Below are 10,516 nucleotides of genomic sequence, written 5' to 3'. Positions count from 1 at the left end.
CAAAAGCACAAACAATAAAAAAATTAATTCATCAAAATTAGAGCCTTCTATGCATGAAATTACACTATCAATAAAGTGAAAAGACAACTCACAGAATGGGAGGAAATATTTACAAACCATGTATCTGATAAGGGTCTAGAATCCAGAATACATACAGAACTCTTACAATTCAACAACACAAACAATGCAATTAAAAATAAGGCAAAGACCTTGAATATACATCTTCCTAAAGAAGATATACAATTGGCCAACAAGTGAATGAAAAAAGATACTCAATATCATTAGTCATTAGGGAAATTAAAATCAAAACCACAATGTAATACCACTTAATTCTCACTAAGATGGTTACAATAATTCTAGGGAGGAAAACAAAAAATAACAAGACTTTGCAAGGATGTGGAGAAATTGGAACTCTCATAAATTGCTAGTGGGAATATAAAATGGTGCAATCACTGCGGAAAACAGGTAGTTTCTCAAATGGTTAAACATAGGGTTATCACATGACTTAGCCATTCTATTTCTAGGTATGTACTGAAAAGAATTGAAAAAGAGTGTTCAAACAAAAACTTATACATGCATGTTCATAGCAGTGCTGTTCACAATAGCCAAAGGTGGAAACAACCCAAATGTCCATCAATAGATGATTGGGTAAATGAAATGCAATATATCTATATAATGGAATATTATCTGGCCACAAAAGGAATGAAGTACTGATACATGCTACAGCATGGATGAACTTGAAAACATTACGTTAAGTGAAAGAAAACAGTCACATAAGACCTCATGTTATATGATTCCACTTATATGAAACACCCAAATCTATAGAGACAGTAAGTAGGTCAGTAGTTGTTTAGTGCTGGAGGGATGGTGTATAAGAGGATGATAACTCAAAAGTATAGGACTTTTCACTGTGGTAATAAACATGTTCTAAAACTGTGGTGATGATTGCTTATTTCTAAGAATATACTGAAACTATTGAATTATACACTTAAGTGAATTAACTGTATAGTATATGACTTATATCTGAATAAAGCTATTAAAATAAATAATGCCATGCATAGAACTTTTCATAATGAAGATTCTTTAGATTAAGACTTCTTCTTGATGAAGAAGCATATGTGATCAATTATAAATATGATGATATACATATAGTAGTCCCCTATTATCCATGGTTTCACTTTTCAAGGTTTCAGTTACCAGTGGTCAACAGTGGTCCAAAAATATTAAATGAGAAAAGGCAATGCCTCAGTGCTAAGTTGGGTGGTAATGAGGTGAATGTAGACACTCAGAGAAGGGAGAGACAAGTACACGCTGGTTCTGAGAGGAGATGTCCTAAGAAGAGGGTCCAGATTGCCTTGAATATTTGGTGAGATTTGATAAACTTCCAGAAAGGAGAGGTGTTCCAGTGGTAGGGAACAGTTCCCTTTCATAGGTCCAGATCACTATAGGTATTTTTTTTGATCCTGGATACATCTTGATCTTATAGATCATCTCAGAGCTCTTTTAGTGCTATCACTAGTTTTCAAGAGGCTGGGATGAATTCTACAATGTCACATGGCATTGGGATGAATTCTACAATGCCACATGGCATTGGCTGAGAAGTAGACCCGAGCCAGCCTGTGACCTCATACTCTATCACTCCACGGAGCGTCATGCCTGGGCCTGAGTATCTGCTGGTTCTATTCCAATAGAAGCACCTCGATTGAACGCTCCTCACTCTGGGTTTCCCTCTTTTAGGGAAGGGCCTTGGACAGCAAACCTATTACATGATAACACAGATAACATATATTTATGAATAACAACTATATTTTCTAAAACAAAAACAATGAATGAAAAGACTGACACTGTTTTACATTTTTACAAATTTCTTTAATATCATAGAGCCTCTGAATACACTTGTAAAAGAATAAGAGTGAAAAAGGCAATTAATACCTTAGTATTGTTTTGAAAACTGTTTTGACCTTATGAGCCCCTTGAAAGTGTCTTGAGGATCCAAGGGGGTCCCCATACCACACTGTGAAATCATACCATCAAAGCACTCTGTCAGCTGGCCTGGGTGCGGTCCAGCATCTCCGAAGTCTGAGGAAGTAGGCGGTATGGTACTTTGAGGTTTTCTGAATTACTCCTTACACTGACTTAAATCACCTTTATCAAGTGAGCAAGAATGCATAATGGCAAAGAGGAAAGAAAGAGCACAGGACATCTGAAGGAGGTCAGGGACATCAAACAGCAGGCAGAACTCTGGGCAGCCACCAGCAGAAGGAAATTCAGGCTCCTGGGATGATGTGTGAAAGGGAGACAGGCGATGACTCTGCTCTCTTGCAGGTCAAAGCCACATACTGCGGGCCAACGGTGGGCCAGGCCGCTGCTCTAGGGCCCAGGGGCAGAAAGGACGAGAATTCCCAGCCTTCGGGAGCTTATGAATTTCTGGTCAGGTATCAGTTTTACTCAAGATAAGTCCCAAATAACAATGATGGTCATAGAAGCTTGAATTTGAACTAAGCTCTATGCTTTTCAAAGCATTTTCAGACTATTTCACTTGATCCCCTCTCCCTTAAGATTCCTTATTATTTAAATTCTGACTTTTAAGAAGTTTTTTGTTTTTGTTTTCCTAAAAACAAACAAACAAAAAACAGCAGTCCCTGAGCAGACTACATTGCTCAGTTTAGTGACCTTTGAGGGGTCAATTAGGCAGAGAAGGCTATGAAATAAAAGCATGAGGATAGAAGTTCTCTCATCCTTTTGCTCAACTCAAAGAGTAACGACTTTTCATTTTCGTGGCAACAACAGCTGTAGTGAATTAGAACTACCCGAACCTACCAGAAAGAAGGAGAATAAACCATTCAGCAACCCCAGCGACCAGCGGGGAGGGGAGCGGGGAGCTTGCAAATCCTCTGCTCACCGAAATGGGCCCCTTTTGTGTGGTTTCCTGCGGAGGCAGCAGTCAGGGCTGCTATATATAGAGCGGAGGGCCCCCTGGTCCCACACAGCGCGAACCAACGCCTCCTCTCCGAGATGGGAAAGGTAAGTGCCGGGGACCTGAGGCTCAGCCTTTGCCCTGTCGCAGCCTCATCAGCGGGGCAAAGAGCTCATGCTCCCGTGTCTCTAATTGTACAGATCACCTTCTACGAGGACCGCGGCTTCCAGGGCCGCTGCTTCGAGTGCAGCAGCGACCACCCCAACCTGCAGCCCTACTTGAGCCGCTGCGGCTCCATCCGCGTGGACAGCGGCTGCTGGATGCTGTATGAGCGCCCCAACTTCCAGGGCCCCCAGTACTTCCTGCGGCGCGGCGACTACTCGGACCACCAGCAGTGGATGGGCCTGAGCGACTCGGTCCGCTCCTGCCGCCTCATCCCCCCAGTGAGTGTGGCTCTGTCTTCCGTCCCTGGAAATGAAAGCCATGAAAACAGATCCTTCTTCAATCCAGTAGTTCCAAGTAGAGAGCAGAAGTGAGCCGAGTGCCTGCAGTTCATTCTATTAGGGGGTCTCAGATGGGAAGTCATGCTTCATGAACTGTTTCCTTTTTTTTTAACCCTCACCCAAGGATATTTTTCCATTTATCTTCAGATAGAGTGGGAGAGGGGGGGGGTGGGAAGGGAGAGAGAGATAGAAACATCGCTGAGAGAGGACATCGATTGGCCGCCTCCTGCATGCCCCCCACTGGGGATTTGGCCCACAACCTGGGCATGTGCCCTGACTGGGGTCGAACCAGAGACCTCTTGGTGCATGGGTCTATGCTCAACCACTGCGCCACACCAGCAGGGCCATTTCTTTTCTTTTCTTTTCTTTTTTTTTTTTAATCACATGTTCCTAGATTTTGTATTTTAAATGTAATCCCAAATTAAATGACCAAAGACTAAGAAAAAGCAGAACATAGAGGAGACTGAAGTTACCACCTGTTCAAGATATAATTTCTTAAAGTGGTGATTCCGAGTTTTATCAACTCAGAAATCCAATATAGCAAAATTGAGAAATACAATCCGTGTCAGTTTAATTGATAAAAAATATTTTTGCCTGGGTTGGCTCACTTTTCTATGTGATTATCCTCCTGGAGAAGAGAGACCCCGTCTTCTAGTTTCTATTCTAATTTCATGGTCAGCACCTCTCAGCTCATTTAGAGGTTATAAATTAGTGGAAGGGCCAGATCCAAAACTTTAGTTTGAGATTCAGTATGTCCTAGAGAGTGATTGCAGTGTTCTTAGGAGAATGGAGTAGGGGAGATGGGGGATAGTGTGTCACCCAAACAGAACTTACAGCAAATGCTTTTTGCAGCCGAGGGAAATGAGTAGTTGAGAGGCCAGAATGGAAGCTAAAGAGTCAAATATGTTGAAATCTGAACTGAAACTGAAGTTATGAAAATGTGTCATCTTAATTTTTCACAAGAGCTTCGTAATCCTATGCTCCATAGTGTACATAAACACTATATCAACAGTTTTGCAGAAGACAGCTAAATGTTGATTCTTTTTTTAACAAGAGTAATTTATCAAATGACACTGGGCTTTCCAATGACTTTCACTTTTTACCTTTGAGAAGGGATTTCTCAAAGTAATCCATTTTATTTTAGGCAAATCTTAATTCCTAAGGCCAGAGATTTGGTAGCATTTGAAGGGCTGCTGAGTTCTGTTCCTTGTTTTACCCATAAATTATTAGACTCACTTCCAGTGGGTGATGGGGTGCCAGGAAGGCTCTTTCACTCCGAAGATTGGCTGTTCTGGAGACAACCTTAAACTCAGAACTTCCGAGCATGTGTGGCCAGAGAGGGGTGGGGACCAGAACTTCAATTTCTCTTTATCTGTGGTCATTTACTTTTTCTTTTCTGTCTGTCACCCTAGCACTCCGGCACTTACAGAATGAGGATCTACGAGAGAGAAGACTTCAGAGGACAAATGTCAGAGGTCACAGACGATTGTATCTCTCTTCAGGACCGCTTCCACCTCAATGAAATCCACTCCCTTAACGTGCTGGAGGGCTCCTGGGTTCTTTACGAGATGCCCAGCTACAGGGGAAGGCAGTACCTCCTGAGACCCGGGGAGTACAGAAGATATCTTGACTGGGGTGCTATGAATGCCAAAGTTGGTTCTTTTAGACGTGCCATGGATTTTTACTGAAGTATTCACATTCTCTACTTTTCTCCTTTAGAATCTAATAAAATATTTTAGCTTGTGTTTCTGGCACTAACAGAGTTCTGCCTTTCTTTCAACCTACTAAGCATTCATTTGCGATTTTAGCACTTGGCGAAAAGAATGACCTGTTTTCAAAATGGAGAAACAATATCTTATGAGAAGGAGAGGACATTATTATCAGCATTCTTTTAAAGACTAAACCATGTGAGCTCAAAGAAAGTTTAATTTAATTGTACTAAAGCCATTTGTGGTTGGTCTTACAAGGATATTTTTACAGCTACAGTGATGAATAGTACTTACTGAAAGACCTCAAGTTGCCCTTCCTGGTTGTCCCCACCATCTTCCGTTTATATAGTCCAAGTCTTAGCTGATGACGAAAGCCATTCTCAACATCTACAGTTACTCCAGCTCCATAAACAAACAAATAAACTGGCCCCTCCCACCTATCGCATGCCCAGCCTAACAGCCACTGTTCCTTTTCTCCCAGTTTCATTTCCAATACCCCATTCCTCCATGAGATTTCTAGTCCAAATATAATTCCCTGTCAGCTTTCTATACATGCTCTGTAGAAGAATTTCAGGATTTTTACCAAAACCACCTGCACACAGGGAAAGTCAGCCTCCTATCATTTTAATGGGAAATAAAATATTATGATTATACGTAGAAAATAATATTAAACGGAAAATAAGGAATTTAAATTTTCTGGAGTTTGATTGTATGTTTGTTTCCTTTGTTTTTTAAGAATGGATTAAAGTCACTAATAAAAAAAATGACAGCATAATAAATTAAAGAAATGAAAATGAATGAGGAAATTGCAGCAGAGGATAAACAAGCGTAGGAGAGAGAGAGAGATGGAGCCAGTGGTGAAGTTCAAGTTTGTGCTGCATTCTGTAAGGCACTTTGTCCGCTGTAGATAGAGCCAGATTTGGACCCAGCAGCCAAGGGAGAGAAGGAGACAAGGTCAGTTCCACAACTCACAGAGTCCATACAATAAACAAATGATTCAAGACAAGCCTAACCATTCCCAGTACTGAAACCTAAAGGAAAGCTTTCCTGTGGGTCTGTAAAGAGGGCACTGAGTAAACAACACCCTCAATCACGTCCTGCAGTGACTAAATAATTAAATGTAGTTCTTTGGACTGTTTCTTAAAAAGTTATTCCATGAAGCTGACAGCTTCAGTTCAAAATTTATCTTAAGTATTTCAGCCTTTGAAATTCTAACAAAATGACTCAAATTCAGATATATGTCTTTTTTTCTTTACTGATTTGAGAGAGAAAGTGAGAGGGAGAGAAAGGTAGAAACATCGATGAGAGAGAACATCGACTGGCTGCCTCCTGCATGCCCCACACTGGGGATTGGGCCCACAACCTGGGCATGTGCCCTGCCCGGGAATCGAACTGGTGCCTTCTTGGTGCATGGGTCAATGTTCAACCACTGAGCCACACCAGCTGGACAATGTCTCTTTTAATTCTAGAGAGAATGAATGGTTTGTTTCTTCAAGTCACCATCTACTCTGAACTCCTAACTTGTCATTGGTGGATCATCTTGCCTTCCCATGTGTATCTCCCTCATCCCTCCCATGCATCATGCTGACCCAGATGAAACACATAGTTCCTTTAACTCCTGAACCATCTCTCACATAAAGCATTAATGTGTGCAATCAGCTTAATTATGCAGGTTCTAAGAGAGAGATGCAAATTTAGATCATTACAGTGCAACAATAGTAGATGGCCCTGCTCTGGCTGGTCTGCAAGCTTCAACCTGCTGTTGGGTGATCTGGTCTTCTTTCCCTTCTTGCTCCTCTCTTCTCTGTTCTTAGCTGTGTCTACATGGTTATTATAGAGTCTCTGTCCATCCCATGCCCTCAAACTCTCCAAATGTACTACCCAAGTGGCTTATAAACAGAGCAAACTTTATTTCTTAAACTGAGTCATTTTTTAGAATAAAAGGGTATACTGTTAAGGATTACACTGGGGCAAGAGGCATGAATCAAGCCCTGGCCGATTTGGTTCAGTGGTTAGAGCGTCGGCCTGCGGTCCACAGAGACCCGGGTTCGGTTCCCACTAAGGGCACGTACCACCGTTGCAGTTTGTCCCCAGCCCTGGTTGGGTAATGCAGGAGGCAGCCATTTGATGTGTCCCTTTCACATCAATGTCTGTCTGTCTGTCTGTTTCTCTCTCTCCCTCTCCCACTCTATATGAACAAAAAAAAGGAAAAATGTCCTCGGGTGAGGATTAAAAAAAAAAAGATGCATGAATCAAGACTGTCCCAGGGGAACTGGAGCACATGGTTTGGACACTTATAAAGGTTCCTTCCCTGGAAAAGAGTCATATTCTTGAAGTCTTTGGTATTCATTGTCCCTAAATCTCAATTCTTCAAACTTTAAACTCCCAGCACTAGTGCTGGCTTCCTGGATGGTCCTCTGTTTGCCAATAATAATATATCTAATATGAATTAGAAACCCAAAGTTTCTTGGAGTGCTGAATTTTACACTATTTGCCAAGTAGTTTTATCACAACCTCAGATATGGCAATTATCCTGAAACACCTGAATTGGAAGCTCATAAAATTAGAGTCCCTGGATCTCATTGGATCAAGTTTTTCTTTTGAAAATCGGTTGCTGTTGAAAATCGGCACAGGTGAAGAGAATGGCATTCTCGCTCTAATCCCAACATAAAGAAAAATCTGCAGTGGGGAGTGGCCAGGGGAAGATTATGCCCAAACTAACTCCTAATTCCACCCTTTCTCTTTCTCTCCCTCTAAAGTAAATGCTGGGACTTCAAAGAAGTGAAAGGGTCTGAGGAGAAGGCAGCCAGAAAGAGTGGAATGGAAGAAAGGATAGCCTATAGGATCCCAATAACCTTTTCCCCAATAAGATGAACCAACAATTGAGATAACTTTAGTGTCCAACTACGTACCCAACACACACCAGTGTCTCCTGCATATCCTAATTTGTAATACAAAGTCCAGATTTTAAATCTTTTTCATCCTGTTTTTTCCCTTTTTATGGAATCACGGGTCACATTTAAGTCTTTTATCCATTTTGAGTTTATTTTTGTGTATGCAGTAAGTTGATGGTCTAGTTTCATTTTTTTGCGTGTAGCTGTCCAATATTCCCAGCACTATTTATTAAAGAGGCTGTCTTTACTCCACTGTATGCTCTTGCCACCTTTGTCAAATATTAATTAAGCATATTGCCTTGGGTCCATTTCTGGGTTCTCTGTTCTGTTGCACTGGTCTATATGCCTGTTCTTATGCCAGTATCAGACTGTTTTGATTACAGTGGCTTTGTAGTATAATCTGATATCTGGTATTGTGATCCCACCTACTTTGTCCTTCTTTTTCAAGATTACTGTGGCTATTCGAGGTCTTTTTTGGTTCCATATGAACTTTTGAAGTATTTGTTCTAGTTCTGTAAAATATGTCATTGGTATTTTGTTGGGGATTGCATTGAATCTATAAATTGCTTTGGGTAATATGGACATTTTAATGATGTTAATTCTTCCATTCCATGAACAAGGTATGTGCTTCCACTTTTTTATATCTTCCTCTATTTCTTTTTTCAATGACCTGTAGTTTTCTGCAAATAGGTCCCTTACTTCTTTGGTTAAGTTTATTCCTAGGTATCTTAATTTTTTTGCCATGATGATAAATGGGATTTTTTTTTCAGTTTCTCTTTCTGTGAGATCATCATTGGTGTACAAGAATGCCATCGATTTCTTGACATTAATTTTGTATCCTGCTACTTTGCCAAATTCATTTATTAAGTCTAGTAGATTTTTCATGGAGTCTCTAGGGTTTTCTATGTATAATATCATGTTATCTGTAAATAATGACAGTTTCACTTCCTCCTTTCCAATTTGGATCCCCTTTATTTTTTCTTCCTGTCTGATTGCTGTGGCTAAGACTTCCAGTACTATGTTAAATAGAAGTGGCAAAAGTGGGCATCCCTGTCTTGTTCCTGTTCTTAAGGGAAATGCTTTTAGTTTCTGCCCATTGAGTATGATGTTGGCTGTAAGTCTTTCATATATGGCCTTTATTACGTTGAGATATGATCCCTCTATTCCCACATTGCTGAGCATTTTTATCAGAAATGGATGCTGGATTTTGTCGAAGATTTTTTCAGCATCTATTGATATGATCATGTGGTTTTAATCCTTCATTTTGTTTATGTGGTGTATCACATTTATTCATTTGGGAATATTGTACCAGACTTGCATCCCTGGGATGAATCCCCCTTGGTCATGGTGAATAATTTTTTTGATGTATTCCTGGATCTGATTTGTTAGTATTTTGTTCAGGATTTTGGCATCTATGTTCATCAGGGATATTGGCCTGTAGTTTTCTTTTTTTGTAGTGTCTTTATCTGGTTTTGGAATTAGAATTATGCTGGCCTCATAAAATGAGTTTGGAAGTCTTCCTTCCTCTTGAATTTTTTGAAATAGTTTGAGGAAAATGGGTGTTAGTTCTTTTTTGAATGTTCGGTAAAACTTCCCCGTGAAGCCATGTGGGCCTGGGCTTTTGTTTGCTGGGAGAGTCTTGATTCCCTCTTCAATTTCCTTAGTTATTATTGGTTTGTTCAAGTTTTCTGTCTCTTTCCGGTCCTGTTTTGGGAGACTATGTGTTTCTAGAAATTTGTCCATTTTGCTTAGATTGTCGAATTTGTTGCCATATAATTGTTCATAGTAGCTGTTAACGATCTTATGTATTTCTGTGGTGTCAGTTGTTACTTCTCCTCTTTCATTTCTGATTTTGTGTATTTGGGTTCTCTCTCTTTGTTTTTTGGTGAGTCTAGCTAAGGGTCCATCATCAATCTTATTTATCTTTTCGAAAAACCAGCTCTTTGTTTCATTGATATTTTGAATTGTTTTTTTGGTCTCTATGTCATATTTCTGCTCTGATCGTCACTATTTCCTTCCTTCTACTTGCTCTGGGGTTTTCTTTCTGTTTGCTTTCTAATTCTTTAAGTTGTGAGGTTAGACAGTCAATTAGAAAATTTTCTTGTTTCTTGAGGTAGGCCTGTAGTGCTATGAACTTCTCTTTCAGAACTGCTTTTGCTGCGTCCCATAGATTTTGTGTTGTTGTGTGTTCCTTTTCATTGGTTTCCAGGAAGTTTTTAATTTCTTCCTTGATCTCCATGGTAACCCATTCATTGTTTAATAACATGCTATTTAGCCTCCATGTGTTGAAATGTCTTTGCATGTTCTTGTTGCAATTGATTTCTAGTTTCATACCCTTGTGATCTGAGAAGATGCTTGATATGATTTCAGTCTTCTTGAACTTGTAGAGATTTAGTTTGTGTCCTATCATGTGGTCTATCTTTGAGAATGTCCCATGTGCACTTGAGAAGAATGTGTATTCTGCAGTTTTGGGGTGTAATTCTCTGTAGGTAT

At 40.2% G+C, this 10,516-nt stretch overlaps 1 protein-coding gene across 1 annotated transcript; it reads left to right on the top strand.

Moving 5' to 3' along the window:
* The first annotated feature begins 2,915 nt into the window (after positions 1-2,915).
* Positions 2,916-5,174, top strand: LOC118625359 (gamma-crystallin B). Its single transcript, XM_036254286.1, has 3 exons — positions 2,916-3,024; positions 3,118-3,360; positions 4,833-5,174. The coding sequence occupies exons 1-3, from the start codon at positions 3,016-3,018 to the stop codon at positions 5,106-5,108; spliced, it is 528 nt and encodes a 175-aa protein (XP_036110179.1). The 5' UTR covers positions 2,916-3,015; the 3' UTR covers positions 5,109-5,174.
* The last annotated feature ends 5,342 nt before the right edge of the window (positions 5,175-10,516 follow it).

This window comes from Molossus molossus, unplaced genomic scaffold (assembly GCF_014108415.1).
Source record: "Molossus molossus isolate mMolMol1 unplaced genomic scaffold, mMolMol1.p scaffold_m16_p_11, whole genome shotgun sequence".
In the NCBI taxonomy this organism is placed as follows: domain Eukaryota; kingdom Metazoa; phylum Chordata; class Mammalia; order Chiroptera; family Molossidae; genus Molossus; species Molossus molossus.
This window is presented reverse-complemented; position numbering and strand designations above follow the sequence as displayed.